The sequence below is a fragment of the Mustela lutreola genome, chromosome 14 (genome assembly GCF_030435805.1).
Source record: "Mustela lutreola isolate mMusLut2 chromosome 14, mMusLut2.pri, whole genome shotgun sequence".
NCBI lineage: Eukaryota > Metazoa > Chordata > Mammalia > Carnivora > Mustelidae > Mustela > Mustela lutreola.
Window position 1 is genome coordinate 37,014,426 of NC_081303.1, and position 20,613 is coordinate 37,035,038.

A 20,613-nucleotide genomic window follows, 5' to 3' on the forward strand; every position below is an offset into this window, starting at 1 on the left:
GCAGAGGGTTGCAAAGATGGAGGTCATTGGGAAGCATATAACTAGATAATGATTGTAAAAAACATTAAATAGAGGGAAACTCTTAATGCCATTGATTAAAAAGTAAAGATTTAAATTTTAAAAGTTCAGCAGTTTGACTTTAGATCTGGTTCACCATAGAACATGATTTTAGAATATACCTTGTGGGCCCAATACATTATTTATGAAAATTTGTTCAGATTTAGTGTAGCAAAAGAAAGCTGTATTTTCTAATCCAGGAGTCGATTGAGATGGCATGTGAGATTTCATCATCATGTGTCTTTTAGTACAGAGCAAGTCCTTCAGTCTTTCTTAACCTTGACCTTTTTGATGAGGAGAATTATTTTGTTTAGTGTCCTCCAGTTTGGGTTACAGGTTGGGTTTCATTGTTAACCTTCTTCCAAGGCACTGCCGTTACAGAACACAGTCTCCCTGGGTAAAGATTTAAATTGTCCTGTGTCACCACTGGCAGAGTATTTGTTTCTTTCCAGAACAGAAACATCAATGTGTGGTTGCTTTGGGTAGGAATGGTGTCCAGGTGTGACTGGAGAGCTTCTGTTGCTGTTCTGCTGTGTGGGAGAAAGGAGGGGAGAGATGGGGGGGGTTCCCTTAAGTCTTCTGCCCCAGAGTGCTCATCGGAATGACAGAAACTGTGCCACCAACAGCTGTGGCCATTTGTTCAACTTATTTACCATTTTTATCTCACTGGTCAGATGTTTAATTTTCATTTTCATCTAAACATTAGAGAGAGAGATGGAACTCTTAAGGTGGCAGCTGTGTGAAGAACAGCCTGTCCAACTGTGAGATAAACCATGATCTTTAACCCTTTGCCACCCAGCTTGTGCCTGCATCACCTGATTATGTTTTTAAGATATACTTAATTTCTTTTTAGAGAGGAGTGGAGAGAGTGGGTGGGGAGGGGCAGAGAGAGCAAGAGAGAATCTCAAGCTGAATCCCCGAGTGTGGAGGCCAATAGGGGGCTCGATCTCATGACCCTGAAATCATGGCCTGAGCTGAAACAGGAGTCGAGTGCCCAACTGACTGAGGCACCCAGGCCCCCCTCGCCTGATTATGTTTTTATTTAGTGGCTTTTGAAAAGAAATGGCTATCTAGAAGATCAGATTTTGAATCTTAATCCTAGACCAAGTAAGTAAAATTTCCTAGAAACTAAATCACTCATTTCCAGCTTAAGAATTGGAGAAGAGTATTTGTAGTCTTGGTTGTTCTTGTAGCATAATTTAACTGCTATTTGGTAAATTTAAACAGTGAAACTTTTTGGAAAAGACTTATTTGAAGCCCCCCCTCCCCCACCCAACTGACGTTGAACAGCATCACTATAGGGCTCTGTGTGTTCTTCTTATTTTGTGATATGACTTGGCTATTATTAGGAACCCTTTTAGTCTAGAGATCAGGGAATTGAAGACCCCGGAAGGCTGAGCTCAGTGAGAGCCCTCCAAAACTCTCTGCTGACTAAGCAGCAGGTCTGACTGGTAGAGGTCCCTCTTGCGATTGTCACTGAGGGGAAGAAGTACCTGAAAATTGGGTTTTTCAATGAGTACTTTGTGTGAGATGTAGCTGTCAGTCTCACGAGAGGTAGGACTTGCAGGGTATCGGTATGACAAGGTGGCATGACACAGCGAGGCAGCTTCAGAAAAGTCTGTCTTGGTTATGGTTGTAGGAGGGCTGAAAAATAGGTCAATATAATGAGAAAAGTTACAGTTTCTAAATTTTTAGCCAAATGGAATATCTTCTTCAGTAGTAGGGAAATAATGATAAAAAGAATACTCTGTGCTTAGTTGCAGGCATTATATATCTTGAAGGAAAAAAAAGGGCACTTCTAAAATTAGAATGCAGCCCCAGAACGTTTTTATTTTTTATGAATTGGATTACTCGTCATTTTGAGGTTGCCTTCTGCTAAATTACTTTTTTAACATGAATTGAGTTGACTGTATTTTGTTCAATCATATTCCTAAATGTTAGATGAAATTCATTTAATGTTTGAACTTTATATTTTTAGAAATACTATAAAAGTTACACAGCTGTTGCTTAGAGATGTTGTGTGAATTACTTCGAGAAATCGGATCAGGATTTAGGTCCCATGCCAGTTGATAGTCAGCTGCTACACATTTAAGAGATTAAGCTAACACATGAAGATGTGGGTAGGAACATCAGACGTTAGAATGTTCTGATTCTGCACGTGCAGTATTTTAGGTATCCGTGTGTCATGACAAAGCCTATTTCGTGATTCGGAGACTGGGGGGAAGTCAAGAGTGCTTGCCCATCATTTTGCTGGGTGCTAGAGTAAGAGTGACCACCTGCTCAGGTCAGGATGCATTTCATTAAATCTACTTCAGTTTCATACTTCATCTGATTAAAATTAATTGATGAGTAGAAAGATTTAGTTTGAATGATTAACGTGGTAGTTTTAAGATTGAGTTGCTCCCAGGTTTCAGTGAATAGATCTGACACTGTATATATTATTTTCTGTATGCCTGTTTTCTTAAATTTTATCAGTTTTGTATATTTGTTTAGTGTATAGTGTCTAACCTTCATGGATCATACTTTTTTTTAAAAAAGATTTTATTTATTTGTCAGAAAGAGAGCGCGTGCGCGCAAGCACGCACAGAGAGGCAGAGAGGCAGGCAGAGGCAGAGGGAGAAATAGGCTCCCTGCTGAGCAAGAGCCCAATGAGGGATTCCATCCTAAGACCCTAGGATCATGACCTGAGCCGAAGGCAGCAGCTTAACCAACCGAGTCACCCAGGCATCCCCATTGGTCATACTTTTAGCAAAGACATAAAAGTAAGAGACATTTCCCCCATTGGCCTAAAATACAAAGTTCCGTGTTATTTCTGAAAGGTGATCTCTAATTTTAAAAAGTTTGTGAACATTAAATGATGGTGGTCTGTGGTCACGTGGACATTGTATGTTCACTTGCTCATGCAGTGTTCAGCAAATACTTCAATATGCCTCACGTATTAGCACCATGGATAGAGGTGATGCAGTTCTCTACGCTGGGACGCCGGGGCTGGTTAACAGGTGATGTGAATCTGGTGGGAATCATCTGGGGGAGGGTGATTACCAGAGTTTGATGGTGTTGCAGACCTTTGTAAGGGCTGGTGTGGGAAGTGGCCAGTCCGAGAGGACCACCTTGTGTGAACTGGGAGGTAGATGAGCAGCAGCGCTTAACAAGGTGGTCAGAGGAAGAAGGCTTTCCGGACGCTCGGCAGTAAATAGCATGATTAATGGAATGGGGAGAAGAGACTGTTGCCTCGGTGGGAATGACGCGAGTTAGTAGATGGTCGTGATGTAATCTCCCTGAAGAAATTCCAGATTTTGTGCTCTGCTTGAAAATGTCATCACTGAAATTGAAAAAATAAAAACTGCATGGCTTGCCACTTTTCACAGCCATTTAAGACCAAATTGCCCTAACCGTTGAATCTAGCAGGCTACCAGAGAAGTAGTGTGCTTGGCTCTCAGGGTAACAAACTTGTCTTTGCGTTTGTTGCCTTATCTAAACTTTGATTGTGTGCATGCCCATTTCAGCTTCTTCAGGTAGATGAAAGAGAATTTTACAGCTGAGACTGTGTGAGAATCACAGGTGCGCTTCTGGCAGGTTCCAGTGGACTCTTGCCTGCAGGCGACAGTTGACTGATAACTCCGCTTTGCCCTGAGTGTCGGAAAAGCACAGCATGGAGGCCTTCTTGTCAAGCACCTTTTTTTTCTTCTTAAACATGTAATAATTAGCATTCCATCTTGTTTGAACGTTTTGTAGAGCATGGGACACACCATTCCAAAGTCTCTTGAGTGTCATGCAGTTCATATTCGGCTGAAGACACAGGATAGAAGCAGGCTGCTGGTTTTCAGATGACGGCCAGTAATTCTCTTCGATCATGCTGTGCTATAATTACTTTCTGAACACACTGCCAAAGTGTGTGAACAAAGCATCATATGCTAGTGACACCGAAATCACTCCTTGCTTTTATCATGTTTGTTCTGTTGTCAGTGACAGTCACATGACTTTCCATCTCTACGTTTCGTGTCCCATCCCCCGTCCCACTGGAGGCTTTTGTGGCAGGCCTTGAAACTCAGACTTCCTCCTGTGGCTCAGCTATGCCTGCCTTCTCCTACTGGGATACTGGTACCCCCTGGGGCCAGGCTGCGCAGCGTGCCAGCACGTGGAGCGACCATAGGGTGAATGTGGCATACCCACCTGGAGCGTCTGTTTTACTGCAAGGTTTTGAGGGCAGAACATTCTATTCAAACCAGCTGTATGATGGAGTGAATTGCAGAATACTCATTAAATTTTAATATGAAACATGAATCTTGCAAGATCTTTGTTAGCCATAGGCTCGTCAGGGCTCCCAGCCTCATGTCGGGCATGTGTGTTGACAGTCCGCTGTGTGCTGTCTCGAATCATGTCTCCTGGGGTTTGTGGTGTGAGGCCATCGGAAGAGTCTAGTTCCCAGAAGTGAAGTATGCTGGCTTTATTTGACTGAGCTCATGGTGCCAAGTGATCTGGCCTGGCGTGGTCGGGGGCTAGAGTGCTGGTCTGCACGGAGGGGCCTTCCACAGAAAAGAGGCGACAGTGTGCTCTCCCAGCTGTGGTGGACAGGCCAGCATTCTGGACTAGATTTCACAACATAGGAAGTCGTTTTGAGCAGGAGTGGGCAGCTCATGAATGTTGAATATTTTTGCCAGACTGTATAAATACCTGGTTTGGACCCATGAATGTCCAAGAAGTACTCTTGGAAAATAAAGGGATTCCTGAGAATGATAGGAAAAGCAGGCTTGCCTCAGCTGGCCCCCTGCCAGCTCGAGCAGCATCCATGTGTAGTCGTTAGTGTGTTCAAGGTACTTGGGTGTTATATTCATAGAGATCTGGTTTTCAGTTGACTTTTTTTTTTAATATTTATCTTTTTTTTTTTTTAAGATTTTATTTATTTATTTGACAGACAGAGATCACAGTAGGCTGAGAGGAGGAAGCAGGCTCCCCGCTGAGCAGAGAGCCTGATGCGGGGCTCGATCCCAGGACCCTGCATGACCTGAGCCGAAGGCAGAAGCTTTAACCCACTGAGCCACCCAGGTGCCCCTCAGTTGACTTTTTTTTTTAAAAATATTTTATTTATTTATTTGACAGACAGGGATCACAAGTAGGCAGAGAGGCAGGCAGAGAGAGAGGAGGAAGCAGTCTCCCTGCCAAACAGAGAGCCTGATGCGGGGCTCGATCCCAGGACCCTGGAATCATGACCTGAGCCGAAGGCAGAGGCTTTAACCCACTGAGCCACTCAGGCAGCCTCCTCAGTTGACTTTTAATTCAAATCCTAGACACTAACAGAAAAGCAGCTTGGTAGGATTTGGTGAACCCACACTTCTTGTAGGTCACATGCAGTAGCAGCTCATTTAAATGGAAACAAGAAGTGAGGCTTGAGCCCTGGCCGGGAGAGCCGAGCAGTGTGCTGGTATGCCAGTGTGCTGGGGGCGTTTCAAGGCTGTGGTGACTTCCCAGTTCCACAAACATCCCCTGTTCCTCCCGTGGCCACACGTGAGGGGGAGCCCCAAGCATGGAGGATGGGGAGTCAGTCATGCTCACGGCACACATGCACTGGGTGATTTGTGCACACATCACAGGCCAAGGGGGCACCATCATCGTTCGATGGTGGCGCACACACATGTGATTAAGGAGCCCCATTTCTTTGTGGCCCTTGCTCAGTTCGTGGCTGCCTCTGCTGGCCAGAGAGTGTGAGTGTTGCGTGCCACCTGTGCTCGTGCTCTCGGGGCACTTCTAGGATGCAGGTGCTTCTCTGACTCCGCACTGCAGGCGCGCGAACGGAGGCTGGGGGGCCCTATCTGGCCCTGGTGCATCCAAAGACGCCTGCTCTGCAGGACCTTCAGGGTGAGATGGGAAGCCTCGCTGGACTCTGGGCATCTTGGGGGACAAGGGCCCAGTTGGTGTGCTGGTGAATTTGGTGACGTATGTGGACCTTGAGGTGGTTCCATGAGGAAATCTAAGGTCTCTGCGTTACCTGGTCGATGAGTAACGTGAATAAACTGCCTCTAACAGTCTTTCTGAAAAGGACGTTCCTTAAGCCAGCAGATATGTAAATGTATTTTGTCAAAGCCATAATTAAAATATTCTGAACTGGAGTCTCCTATGCAGAGATAGTGGGACAGTGCATTTTCTGGGTACTGCTTAGATGCATGTCCTTGTTGGGACGTGCCGGTGCTTGGGCTGCTCGCAGGGGGCCGGAGAGGGGTGTCATCTGGGACAGAAGGGGGGTGCCCGGGAGTGGCCGTGGGGCCCAAGGGACGGGGCCTGCTGGAGATGCTCGGGTGCTGGGCTTTCTAGCTGGGCCCAGACAGCGGGGTCTTTGGTACCCTTCCTCCAGGTTGGGAAATGGAGGCAGGAGCGCACAGGTTGGGGGAAGAAAGGAGGTGGCATGTTGAGGTGTTTGTGACGTTTAGGTAGAAATACATGCTAGGTGGTTGTCTCTGTGGGTTTGGAGCTCAGGAGAGAAGTAGGGGCTGTAAATATCTTTATGGCACTTACAGCTGTTATTGCAACTGTGCTGTGAGGCTCTGGAAGCCTTGGGGGTGTGTGTGTGCTTGGGAGCTGACAGCAAGGGGGAGGGGACTAGTCATTACCCTGCTGCCAGACTTTATTTTCATCTACACATTGTTCCTAAACTGACCCAATTTAAAACTTTTAGAATTCTTATTTGAATGAATGTGGAAAAATAAAACATGCCAGTTTTTTGTCTTTCGTTTTTATTAACGAAGATTTAAAAATGTACTGTTCTGCATAATTTCCATTACAGGTGTGAAGCGTGTACAGAATTACTGCTTTAGAGAGAAGGTACACAGGCATGGACACTGAGTTCTGCTTAGTCCCCCTTCCCCACAAGTTTATTATGAGCAGTTCCAAACATACATAGCAGTTGAAAGAATTATTCAGTGAAAATATGTATACCCACAATCTAGATTCTACCATTAACACTTTTTTAAACATTCTCCAGGACTTTGATTTTCAGCAGTGTGAAATTTATATATTTTTTGGATTTTGGCACAAATGTGAAGAAAAAGTTATGTATGTGAGTATGTATATATATATATATATTCTTTTTTTATCAAGATATAATTGACGTATTAGTTTCATGTGTACAGCATATAGTGATTTGATGCTTATAGTGAGAAATGATCATCACAGTTAAGTCTAGTTAACATATGTCACTACACACAGTTACAAATATTTTTTCCTTATGATGAGAACTTTAAGACCTGTTGTACCAACTTTCAGATATACATTATATTATTAGTAACTGTACTCTGTACCCCCAGAACTGATTTGATAACTGGAAGTTTGTGCCTTTTGACCCCCTCCATATCCTACTCCTTCCCATCCCCCACTTCTGGCAACCATCTCTCTGATCATTAATATTTGCCTAGACTTGCTTCATCACATACCTGTCCATTTATCCATTTCTCTGTGTGTGTGTGTGTGTAAATTATTTATTTAGATGTATGTCCAAGAAGTAAGGTTCAATCACGAGTGCACAGTGTTTTAAGTATTCAGTATGTGTATCATTCACTAGGGCCCAGTAATAGTTTTCCTTCCTCTTGTGGCAAAATATACATGGTGAAATAAACCATTGGGTTGAGTTTTGACAGATGAATGCACCTGTGTAACCCAAACCCCTTTCCAGACACAGACCATTGTGAGGGCGAGGGCAGAGTTCCCTTCCCATTTCCTCCTGGCTTTCATCCCTCTCCCCCATGGATAAACACTGTTCTGCTCACTTTATTTTTTATTTTTTTTTTAAGATTTTATTTATTTGACAGACAGAGATCACAGGCAAAGAGGCAGGCAGAGAGAGGGGAGGAAGCAGGCTTGGCATGGAGCAGAGAGCCCAATGTGGGGCTCGATCCCGGGATCCTGGGATCATGACCTGAGCTGAAGGCAGAGGCTTTAACCCACTGAGCTACCCAGGTGCCCCACGTTCTGCTCACTTTCTATTATCAATTAGCGTTTCCTGTTCTAGAACTTCATTTGTCACAGAATGTGGACTCTTGTGTTAAGTCTTCCTTCATGGTGGGGTGCAGGTGCTGCCACCTGCATTGTTGCAGGTTCTTGCTGGGTGCTAGGGCGTTGTGTGAGCGGACCACAGTTGCCTGTTCTGTTGGTGGCAGTTTGGGCACTCTCTGGGTCTGTTGGCCACACCGGCGTGGGGGCAGTGGCTGATGCGGCCATGCTGTATTTGCAGAGGCACATTGCGTTTCACTTCCAGTCCCATGTTGCGTAAGTTATGGGGGAGAATCAACACTTGACTGTGAAACCAGCTTTGTGTTAGAGGCTGATGTCAGTGTTCTGAGCGCTGCTACGGTGGGCAAGACTCAGCGAGGAGTCCAGTAGTTTAAGTGTATTCAGTGCATTTCAACTTAAAATGGATTTATCACGTTGTAACCCCATCCCGTCATGAGCCGAGGAAGATCTGTATTTAGTTGTAGTTTTAAAAGACAGATCCTGGATGTGTGCCAGATTCATGTTTTGTGTTTATTCTCCTCCTCTGCGCCTTGCCTATCTATTCCCTCCACCCTCCTGTCTGTCTTTCTGGAACAGCTTTATTGAGCTATTATTTATATTTATACATATGCCTTTTCTTAAAGGTGTATTTTGAAGAGAGTAAATTTTGATTTGCCAGCTCTTTTCTTCTATGACTTTTGCTGAAACTTTGCTTGCCCCAGTTCTTGGGGACCCTCTCCTGTTTCCTTCTAAAACCTTTCTGAGTTTAGCTTTCATATTTAAGTCGATTGATGTGTCTTGAACTAATTTTGTTGCGTGGTGTGTGGTGTGGATTGACATTTGTGTCCCTATTGCTTCTTGAAGAGAAGTTCGTGGTCATCTGAATTATTCTCTTGTATGTAATATTTCATTTCTTTCTGGTGTTTCAAGCATTTCTCTTCATCTTGGACTACAGTATGCCTGTGGGGGTTGCTTTTATGTGTTTATGCCTCACTTTTATTTATTTATTTTTTGAGGTCCTGTACTCTTCCTGCGTGTATGTTACGACCTGCTGCTGCTCCCCACAGGCCCCTGAACCACTGCTTGTCCCCCCTCCCCAGTCTTTTTTCCTCTCTCATCTTTATATGGGGTAATTTCTATTGATATATTGTAAAGTGTACCAATTCTTTCCCTGCCATTTCCAATCTGTTGAGCCATCCAGAGAATTTTCAGTTTAACAATAAAGAAAACGTATTTTTCAGTAGTGGGAATTTCTCCTCTGATATTTCCTGTCTTTCCATTATCAGTGCACTTACTTTATGCCTTTGGACACAGTGAGAGTAGCTGCCTTCAGTCCAGTGCTGGTCGCCTTCATCTTGTGCGTGGGCTCTTGTACCTGTCCCTTTTCTGGAGATCCCTGCGTATTTTCACGGACTGACGGACCTGGTTCTCGAGATATGTTGTGGACCCTGTGGCTGCCCTTGAGGTGCCCTGAAAGGTGTTGGTGATGTCCCGGCAGGCCGGTAGCTTGGCTGAACTTGAACTGCACATTCAGTCTGGGTAGCTGTCAGCCTTAGCTGGGTGCTGTGCTAAGAAGATGCTGGCACCCGCATCATGTCAGGGCTCCCCGGGAGGGGCAGGCAGAGTGTGTACACGAATCTAGCCCGTCTTCCTCCACGCGCTGTGTTCCCTGAGAGTTATCCGCCACTTTTCCAGCCTCCTGGATTGCCCTCAACTCTAGCTTTTGCTTCTTTAAACTAGGAAGACTGGCGTTTTCTGTTGGCACCAATCTGCCAGGTCATACTGTTCCTGGGCCCTGTCCTCAGGCTGAGAGCAGTACAATTCAGGGATCTCTTCCTGCATTGTTACTTTTCTGCCAGAGCGGACTCCTTTCCGATCGCTCTTTAGCACTTCCAGATCGTTGTTCTGTCCATCTTACCCAGAGTTTATAGCTTTATTGATGGGAGGGTCATTTGGGAAGGAGCTGGCCAGAAGCAGAACCCTCTTGGCATGGATTTTTGTCAGCGGGGAGGAAGTTGAGATCTTACAGGATTCTGCTTCAGTTCTTTCCCAATCTTATGTGGTACCTGTTTTTTCCCCTGTTGCTCATACATGTTCACTGAATTATTACCTCAGGAAACTAATAACCTACCAGAGTGAGAATATAAAGAGAAATAAGTGAAACTGTGTCCAGCCCAGCCCCACAACCATTTTTACTTCCAGGACTGGCCTACCCTGGCCCTGTGTGGTGTCTTTATAGCTAAAATCAGCCAGACTTACTATTTTGAAAAACTTTTTTTAAAAAGATTTTATTTTTAAGTAAGCTCTACGCCCAACATGGGGCTTGAACTCACACTCCCGAGATCAAGAGTTGTCCGCTTCTCTGTCGGAGCCAGCCAGGTGCCTCCTGGGTATTTTTAACTCAATTGCTTGAATGTTCTTTGGGCTGCTTTGGTATATAACCTGATGAAAGTTATGTGAGGCAAAAAGCCTCAGGAAAAAGGGGAAATAACCTCTATTTAGTCGTTCTGAGAAAAACTTCTTGTTAGCGGGAAGATTTGCTAGGATAGTGAAATAAAGTGTTTCCATGTATCTCTCCTTCTGTGACTGTTTCTGAATGTCTATACTTTGTGTGAGCTCTCATGCTGTTAGGTGTGCCTGGTGCATTGGGAACTGGTCTTTGATACTGCAAGTTTGATTTAAGGAGATGATGGGCTAGATAAAGAATATGTGCTGTGTGTGTCTGTCATGTGCTAAGTGCCATGGGGTGTATGAGTTTGAGGTTATCTTGGCTTTAAAGAAATACTGTAAGTACTGGATTGTTCATTTGTGCTAAGAGAATAGACTTAAGAGTTCTTGTCATAAGAAAAATATTTTTAACTATGTGTGGTGGTGAATGTGAGCTAGATTTATTGTGGTCATTTTCACAGTATATACAAATACTGAATCGTGTGTATACCTGAAGCTAATATAATGGGGGGAAAGTTTTAAGGTCTTAGGGACAGACAAGAGGGTGTCCAGTCTGTGTGGTATGTAGTTCTTAATGGCCGTACAGTTAAATGACAGTGAAACTGCAGCGGCTTCAAACAATATGCGTTCATTACCACACGGTTCCTGTGGGTCAGGGATCTGGGTGCGTGTTGGTAAACAAGTACCGTCAAGACGCCAGCCAGGGCTGTGGTCCTGAGCCACCTCACCCCTGGGAAGATCTGCCTCTAGGTTCATTCACAGAGTTAGTGGTTGGATTCAGTTGCTTGTGGACTGTTGAACTGAGGAGGGTCCGTTCCTTCCTGGTGGGTGGCCTTGTCATGGGCCTTCCCCACAATTGGAAGCCACTGTTTCTGTAAATTAACCTTGGGAATGACATTCTGTAACTTTTGCCAAAGAATAGAAGATCACATAAGGGCATGAGTATTAGGAAGTTGGGGGCACTGTCCTGTCTGGTTGTTGTTCCCTCCCCCCCTGGAGGGAAGGAGATGTGAATTGTTTCTCATAGTGTGTACTTATAGCAGGGGCCAGAAACGTACACGGGTCAGAGATTTTAAATCCTGAGTTTATAACAAGGAAGCAATGGGTCGTCAGTAACAACCCAAAGAGAAGTCTTGCAGAGAGAAAGAAATGAGAGTAGCAGAGTATCTCTAAGGAGGATAACAAAACTTTAAATTCTTACATAACAAGTTAGATTCATTCTGGAAAATGTCATCATTTTTGTTTTCATTATTAATACTGATTTCCTAAAATTTATGTTAAGATACAACCTTCACCCAAATGCAAGTAAGATTAATGAATATAGTTTTATTCTTTGATGGGCAAAAGTACTTTCTTACATTTTCATAATATTTAAAGCTATTATATATATTTTTTCATTGTGGTAAAATACACATAACTAAATTTACCATTTTAGTCCATTTTTAGTGTACAATTCATTGGTCTTAAGTACAGTCACATGGTTATATAAGTAACCATCACTGCCATCCATCTCCAGAACTTTGTCATCGACCCAAACTGAAACTCAACCCATTGAATCACTCTTTACCTGTCACTCCCTCCAGCCCGTGGCAGCCACCATTCCCCTTTCTGTCTTTGAGTTCGACTGCTCTGGGTGCCTCACATAAATGGCATTTGTCCTTCTGTGACTTGTTAATTTCACTCAGCATAATGTCCTCAAGGTTCATCTGTGTTATAGCAGGTGTCAGGATTTCCTTCCTTTTTAAGATTGATATTCCATTGTACGTACAGTTAATCTTGGACAATATGGGGTTTAGGGTGCTGATCCCTCACGCAGTCAAAAATCTGTGTATAATTTGCAACTTGAAAAAACTTCACTATGAAGAGCTTCCTGTTAACCAGAAGCCTTACCATCCCATGAACAGTTGATTAGCACATATCCTGTTTGTTCTATGAATTTTATACTGTATTCTTACCATAAAGTAAGCTGGAGAGAAGGAAATGTTAAGGAGCTCAAAAGGAAGAGAAAACATTTACAGTACTGCACTTGTGTCCACCTGAAATCCACACACAGTTGAAACCCATGTTTGAGAGTTCGTCGTATCCAACCACTAACTCTTTTAGCATCATGTAAAGTAGAACATGAAGAAGAATGTGGAAATAGTAGAACACTTTGAGGAGGTGGTTTTGTGGAAATAATATAATTGATCATTAGAGTCTACTTTATTCATTAGAAAGAGTCCACTTTATTCAAGTAGAGTGGTCCTGAGTCCATCCTCTGAAGGCGACCGGCCGCTCTGAATCCCACTTCTGCCCCTGCTGACCAGTATCTACCAGTAAGGTTGGTGGGTAGATAAATGAATTAATAAAGGCAAAGCACACAGAACAGTGTATGATACTTTGCGTTGTATTCATATAGTCATACTTGTATTAATGTCATTTTCTCCACAGCACTGGCTCAGGAATTAATGACCTGTGTCACCGAAATGTCTCTGGGTTTTAGGTCTTTGATGATGTAAAGTGATTGGGATTCTTTATGACCTTGATTTTAAGAGGGGTTGTGATAGTTTGGACTAGATAGTACAGAGAGTGGTACCATTAGTACATTTTACCTCCTTCATTTTGTTAGGATTTTTGTCCTTACAGTTAAGTAATACATTAAAACATATTTTTAAATTTAAGTATTTAAAAAATACTGGTTTATGGATAGTGGTAGAGCACAGTCCTCTGAAGCAGTTGGTTTTAATTTTTAGGAAAATACCATTTACTTTACTTTGGGAACCTAGTCTTCCTTCCTTTGGGCTCCAGGAAAGGCAGGAGGGCTTGAATTTGCCTGTGTTCCTTTGCAGTAAAGCCGGCCTCCTTCCGAGAACCCAGCCTGAGTCGTGCACTGAGGCAGGCTTCTACCCAGGCTCTTTCCTGTCCTGCTGTTCCCTTGACTTCAGCCCAGCACGACTTCATTTTCTTCTCTCCCCACAGATGCCTCCAGCTCTTGTTCTTGCTTCCTCCTCTCGTGTGGTTCTGAGCTTTCCGGAGCTGTGCCTTCTCATTTGCTTTGTCGCTCCTCTCTTTCCAGCTACATTGTGGGCAGAGCTGGGTGGTTCTTCTTGTCACTGTCATGCTGACCGGATTGTGCATTTTGTGTGCTTGCTCAAGTCAAGAGGTGTAGTCATGACTAAAGCTAGATGGGGTGCCTCCGGATGTCTGGGGGATGCCCTCCTCACCTCTGAACATGCAGGGCTCTGTGCAGTGAGTGCCTCCTCGAAGGTACTTTTTCTACATTTTTACCCAACCCAATGATTTTTCCCCATTTTAAGAGATTTGTTTCATCCTACAGGATAACCCAACAGATTTGCTGAAACATTTCCTGAAACACGCTGTTTGCTTTAGATAGACGGATCATTTTCTTTTGTGACTATGGATCAGTTAATAAACTAGATTGCATTTGTACTTCACACATGAATATAGATGTTGTGGGATGAAGAGTTCAGTAGTGACATGTTGGTGTTTTCTTCTTCTTTTTTTTTTTTTTAATATTTTATTTATTTATTTGACAGAGAGAGAGAGAGAGAGACATCATAAGTAGGCAGAGAGGCAGGCAGAGAGAGAGGGGGAAGCAGGCCTCCATGCTGACTGGAGAGCCCGATGCGGGACTTGATCCCAGGACCCTGAGACCATGAGCCAAAGGCAGACGTTTAACCCACTGAGCCACCCAGGCGCCCTTTTATTTTCCCTTTTTAACCTTAGTATTTCTTAGAAGAGTGATAATACGTCTATGTGGTCTTTATGGGAAGTTTTGCTTTTCTACATATTTGGAACTGCTGCCTCCCAGATGGTTTCTTCGCCTTGCAGCAAACAGATTGTTTGCTGCCTTTCCTCGTGTCTCTGTGTGTCTCTTTCACGTCTTTTCCTGTGTCCTTCGGTGGCACCTGTCACTAGCAGGCAGCTTTCCCTCTGAATCTTAGCAAGGTGGTTTTTTCCCCCCAGCCCCAGGATGGAATATGAAGGAGAAAATCTTCATTAGCATTTCATAGTGGAAGCCCTCAAATCCAGTGTGACCTGTCCTGGTGATGAAGGTTGGATCACTGAACTCATTCAAGCTTGGTGTCCTTAAAAATGATTTGTGCTTTTAAACGTTATAGTCTCTTAAAATATACATGTTAGTTCTGCAGCCTTCTTCTGGTAAGCTTTTAGTGTTGGTCTGGTGATGAGAATTCTATCCGTTTTCTTTCCTAAGGCACAGTTGTGCCTTGTCTTGAGTGCAGCCTGGGTTTCTTTAAAGTGGAGGGAGAACGGAGATGCACACGAAGTATTCTGACTGTGGAGGACACTATTGCCCATTGGTGAGTGCACCCGATCTCTGGCCTTTTCTTCCCTCCCCAGAGGTGAGGGGTACAGTGGAACTGAAAGTTTCCACCGTCTAAGCATGGTGTGGTTTTTCCAGTAGCTGGCCCGCATCGTGAAGCATAGACACACTCCCTGCTCGGGAGATTCCAGGGGTTTTAGGAGCTCTTGCCTGGAGCCAGGACAAAGACCAGATAATTTTTATGTCAATACAGATGTCTGTCTAGTGAGGAGAGGTCCTCAGATGCTGTGGAATGGAATTGGAAGGACTTGGCTTGCATTCATCACCGAGGACCCCAGCGGGTGGTGCCGTTGCTTCTTGTCTGGGCCTTGCTGTGGCTTGTAGGATGACAGAGTTATTCGGGCTTGACCTGTCCCTCACAGCTTGCCACACAGCTGTGTTACTTTTTCTTCTCTTTAATCTTGGCTTTTCTTTGTGCTTCTTGGCTTTGCTTAGATTTGGGTTTGTATTTTTAGTATCTCATTTTGAAGATTTCTTTTTTTTTTTTTTAAGATTTTATTTATTTATTTGGCAGAGAGAGAGAGGAGGAAGCAGGCTCCCTGCCGAGCAGAGAGCCCAAAGTGGAACTTGATCCCAGAACCCTGAGATCATACCTGAGCCAAAGGCAGAGGCTTAACGCACTGAGCCATCCAGGCGCCCGATTTCTTTTTCATCTTCATTAGAAAACTAGTCAACTAATTTTGGCATTTGTGTCCTCTCTTGGCTGCTTGGATATGTCTGTCTGTCTTTGTTTTTGTGGTGATAGCTTTCCCTGGGCAATGGAAGTGACCAGACACTTGATTGCTACGTAGCTTGTAGCTATATTGATTAATTAAGGGTGATTTGAAGCTGTTGAGTTAACTTTGTACTTCACTGTGTGGAATGTCTTGAGCTGCCCACTCCATTGCAATGGTGGAAAAAAATGGAGGAAACAGTGGGGACATTATGTCGAACTCTCTTGATTTTAGATTTCCTATGTATATTAAAAAGGGTTTTGGGGCGCCTGGGTGGCTCAGTGGGTTAAGCCTCTGCCTTCAGCTCAGGTCATGATCTCAGGGTCCTGGGATCGAGCCCTGCATCCCTGCCGAGCAGAGAGCCTGCTTCCTCCTCTCTCTCTGCCTGCCTCTCTGCCTACTTGTGATCTTTCTCTCTGTCAAATAAAAAAATAAAATATTTTTTTAAAAGGTTTTGTTTTGTTTTGTTTTTAGTCATGGAATGACTTAGTTTACAGCAAATGGGGGTTTATTGCTTTGGTTTCTGTGATCCCACTGGGACTTCTGGAGGAGAAACTGAATTACAAATCCTCAGGAAACGTGTGTCCAAAATACTAATTTTTTTGAAAACTGGAAAATACTGTTTTGTTATTTATGATTATTAGTAGATTTCTTGAATTATTTGCTGTAAGGGGCACTTTGCCTTAGCTTTTTTCACATAATCTTTGTGTGAGGTCCTGAACATGCTGTCACTTCACAAGTATTTCTGTTGTGAGTAATGAAGAGATTTCAACTTCTGTGCTGACAAATGCTCTTTAATCAGTTGTTTTAGAAATAATTCTTGCCTTTGTCATTAACTTGCTTTTATTCCCAGGACTAGTGTACCAAGAAATTTCAGTGCAACATGAAAATTTAGACAGTACCACTCTATTTCAGTGTTTTTGTTGTACATACATTGTTATGAGTTAGTTTTTGTAAAGTTTCTCTGATGGAAAATTAGAAATAATGATGACCTCACTGTTCTGAAGTTACCGTTGTCACTCAGTCCTGTGACCCCTGTGGGTCTCGCCCTGATCATCTGTCATCAAGTCATGTGACGAGTAAACCACAGGCTGTTGAGGAATGGGGGAGGAGTGTAAGAGGGGAGGGTCTGAAAGGGATTTTTTGCTTTTGAGGGTATTGGCCAAGAACTGATGTGATTAGCGGTTTAAAATCTTTGAGGCTAAAATTGGTAGGTGAGTAGTGCTTTTGTTAAGGATAAGGTTGGATGAGCTACTTAGGGGCATCTCCATTAACTTCTCTTTAAGTGTCAGATGTGTATCTTTTCTTTCTTTTTTTTTTTTTTAAAGATTTTATTTATTCGATAGATCACAAGTAGGCAGAGAGGCAGGCAGAGAGAGAGGGGGAGGCAGGCTCCCTGCTGAGCAGAGAACCCGATGTGGGGCTCGATCCCAGGACCCTGAGATCATGACCTGAGCCGAAGGCAGTGGCTTAACCCACTGAGCCACCCAGGCGCCCCAGATGTGTATCTTTTCATCTGTTGCTCACTCTTGGAATTTGACTCTAAAAAATAAGATATGGTATGAAGTAATAAAATTCAAATCAGTCTTTTTTCGCCCAGTAGTATTATAGAATATTTAAAAGATGAACCTAGTACTTAATATGCAATTCAGATCATCTCTGCATTTTATTTCTGTATGTATCTCAGTCTTACTTGGTAACGGATAATTGAAACAAAGCTGAGATTTAAAGATTCTATCATGGAAATAGTCTTTCCATTAATATTTGTCTATGAAGTTTAGAATTAAAAATCTAGAAGGATCTTTAAAAATTATCTCATTTTTACATGAAGAAATTGAGGACATAGGCTGCCGTCTTCCCAAATGGGAACAGGGCCTTAGTCTCATTGCCATTCACTGATTGTTGGTGGGCAACAACTGTTTTGTATTTCAAGGGGCAGATAGAGCTTATCAGAATTTGTTTTGTAGACCTTGTAGACCTTGAAGCAAGCCTGATGGTAAAACGAATCTTGCCAGTAAAGAGTGGGTAATCACAGGTCATCAGTATTATAAACAGATGTCCAGTTGAACAAATGGTGGTTAATTTATACTTGCAGTTGTATTCAGTTTCATGAGCGTGTTAGATACTCAGCGTATTTGATGAGAAAACCATTCTTGTGTTGCTTGTTTCTGCTGTTTGTGGACCCGGACCACCTCCGGTCCCTTGCCACACTTCAGTTTTTGGTCTCTTCTCCGCATTAGATTCTGCTCATCACGGCTGGAAGCCACTGTCTTTCTTGTTCTAGTACCCAGGAAAGCACTGATTGTTTGCTAACTCTGCATAGCTGTATGGGAAACTTAGCATATTTCAAATATCTTAAGTTTGCCTCTTTTATTTTTCACAGTGAACAGAGTATCTGTCAGGCAAGAGCTGCTGTTATGGTGTACGATGACGCCAACAAGAAGTGGGTACCCGCTGGTGGCTCCACGGGCTTCAGCAGAGTTCACATCTATCACCACACAGGCAACAACACGTTCCGAGTGGTGGGCAGGAAGATTCAGGACCATCAGGTAAGGGTCTGTTAATTAAATTCTTGCTGTAAGTTGTCTCGAATTACAAAAGGACTTGTGAAATAGTGGGCTGCAGTAGTGCTTTGCCAGTGCAGTCAGCACGCTCTGTGTGGGAGAACCGGGTACCGGTCTTCCTTCCCCTTGTTTCCCCCTTTTAGGAGTCATGCGTTTGGGTGAGGATTTAGAGCTAATTGCCCAAGAATATAAATACAACTTTAAATTATGAACATGTGTCAGGTCTTTTGGCCTTCCAAATAACTAGGTTTGGGAATCTGGAATAAATTTAGAACAAACAAAAATGTGAAATACCAATTAAGGAGCAGATTGTATGTTTAAGGAATTGATTTCCTGCTGAAGTTGTGGGGCTAGAGGAAAGAGTTGAAAGTGTACATAGTTTCAGAAAGTACTGTTGAACTCATGTGTGATAGAAAAATTGTAGGGTCAAGGTTGTTGGGAGAGTTAGGCTTTTATGATGCATATCTGGGATGAAAACTAAACTTCTAACCATTTCCCACCCTGGATTTCTCAGAAGGATGACGGAACTTATCAGATGACTTGATTTCTTGACCAGGAGCAGTAGATAGAGGAAACTTAGGGGTCTTACTAGCATTAAGTCTATGCTAATAGCAGCAAGAACTTCTCTAAAGGACAGCTTTAGGAAATACTTTTGGTTCCAGTAAGATGGTGGAATCAACCAGGGTTAGCCACATGCAGGAAAAGTGGACCAGATTTCCAGCCGAGTCCTTAACCAAAGACAGGTCCCTAGGTTTCCACTGGGATGCCCTGAGGTGTGGTGTGTTGCAGGATACTGCAGCAGTCCTGTGTTATAGGGTGGCGGTTACAAACTGCGAATACCAGGGACTTAGGTTCGTCATGGTTGCACGCAGTGGCTGTGGGCCCGTGAGCGGTTGGGCTCTGAGACCACAGTTTGGGGTGCAGGGCAGGGCTGCATGCCAGCCTGCACATTGTCAGCCTGGGGGGCAAAGGTGTTTGTGGCTTTCTGAAAGATGGGAGTCTCCAGCTTCATTTACACAGCCATGGTCCGGAGATTAACAGACACTGGGGACCCTCCTGGGACACCCCGCAGAAATGCGTGCAGTAAGGAGTCAGCCTACGGATAGAGCAGTTCCCCTACTTAATGCAAAGTGCCCAGCCTGCCCCCCTTCCTGCCTTCGCAGGGTCCCTTCTCCCTCTGTTGGCCCCCCTGGACCCTGCCCTACCCTGTTCTTTCCATCCTCGGTCTGCCCCCCCGCACTCCGCCCCATTGTGCGGCTCTTCTCTGGTCCCCAGTCTGTGTACCAGGAAACTTTGCTGCTGGTCGGGAACCCAGGTGCCCAGGTGCTGTCGAGGGCTCTCCCTCCAGCACAGTGGCCCCACATGGGTCAGGCCGGAGACAAAGCAGGCACTCCTGAAGATGCTGTTACAGAGGAGAAAGTGAACTTGCTATGTGAAATGGCTTAACATTTTTAATACAACATGTCAAACCAGTATGACATTTTTGGTAAATTGAATGAATTGATCATTTCATAGTACTGATGAACAACCCTAAAATATCTAAAAGTTGGCAGAAAAGAAAATGACTAATAACATTGTCAAGTATGGTTGCTGGATAGAAGATCAGTTTATAAAGCTCAGTAGCGCTTTTGTGTAAGTAGCAATAAACAATCTGAAAATTGAACAACATGGGGGTTGAGTTCACCACCTCCCATTCAGTTGAAAATCCCTGTGTAACCTTGCACTCCCCCAGAGCTTAACTGTTGATGGCCTGCAGTTCACCGAAAGCCTTGCCAATAACATAAATAGTCAATGGACACATGTTCTCTATGTTATATATGTTATGCATTGTATTCTTACAATAAAGTAAGCTGGAGAAAAGAAAATACCATTAAGAAAATCATAAGGAAGAGAACGTACATTTACAGCACTGGATTGTTTAAAAAAAAGGTCCATGTGTAAGTGGACCCATGCAGTTTAAACCCGTGTTGTGTGGGGGTCAGCTATGTAATTTTATAAAGAAAAGATACTGCTAAATAAGAAAAATGATAATGTACCTAAGAATAAATCTAATGAAGAATTGGCTTGCTTTCTTTCCTCCTTTCTAAGGGTGGGAGGGCCAGGAGGAGAGAGAATCTGACAGGGGGTTTGAAGCCACAGCCCTGAGATGACCTGAGCTGAAATCAAGAGTCAGATGCTTAACCAGCTGAGCCACCCAGGTGCTCCTAATTGGTTTCCTTTAATTCCAGATCATCTTGTTATCCTTTTTTTGTTTTTTAAACATTTATTTATTTTGAGGGGGGCAGAAAGAAAGGGACAGACTCCCTGCTGAGTGTGGAGCCTGACACAGAGCTCAGTACAGGACCCTGAGATCACGACATGAGCCCAAACCAAGAGTCGCTGTGCCACCCAGGGTTATATTTTTTAATGGTTATCTGTTTTAAATAGAAACATCTTTTTATGCTTTGTTGAATAATACCTAAATTTTCTGTAGTGAGAGCCATTAAAAAAAATAATCCCCCATTCT

The 20,613-nt window shown here is 43.6% G+C and overlaps 1 protein-coding gene across 14 annotated transcripts in view; it reads left to right on the plus strand.

Annotated features, from left to right (window-relative positions):
• The window catches only part of ENAH (ENAH actin regulator), a 129,899-nt gene that overhangs the window by 43,604 nt on the left and 65,682 nt on the right, over positions 1 to 20,613 (plus strand). For all 14 annotated transcript variants that reach the window (XM_059145080.1, XM_059145079.1, XM_059145084.1 and 11 more), the window contains exon 2: positions 17,927 to 18,092. In XM_059145080.1, coding sequence (XP_059001063.1) covers positions 17,927 to 18,092 — 166 coding nt within the window. The remainder of the gene's footprint in view (positions 1 to 17,926; positions 18,093 to 20,613) is intronic.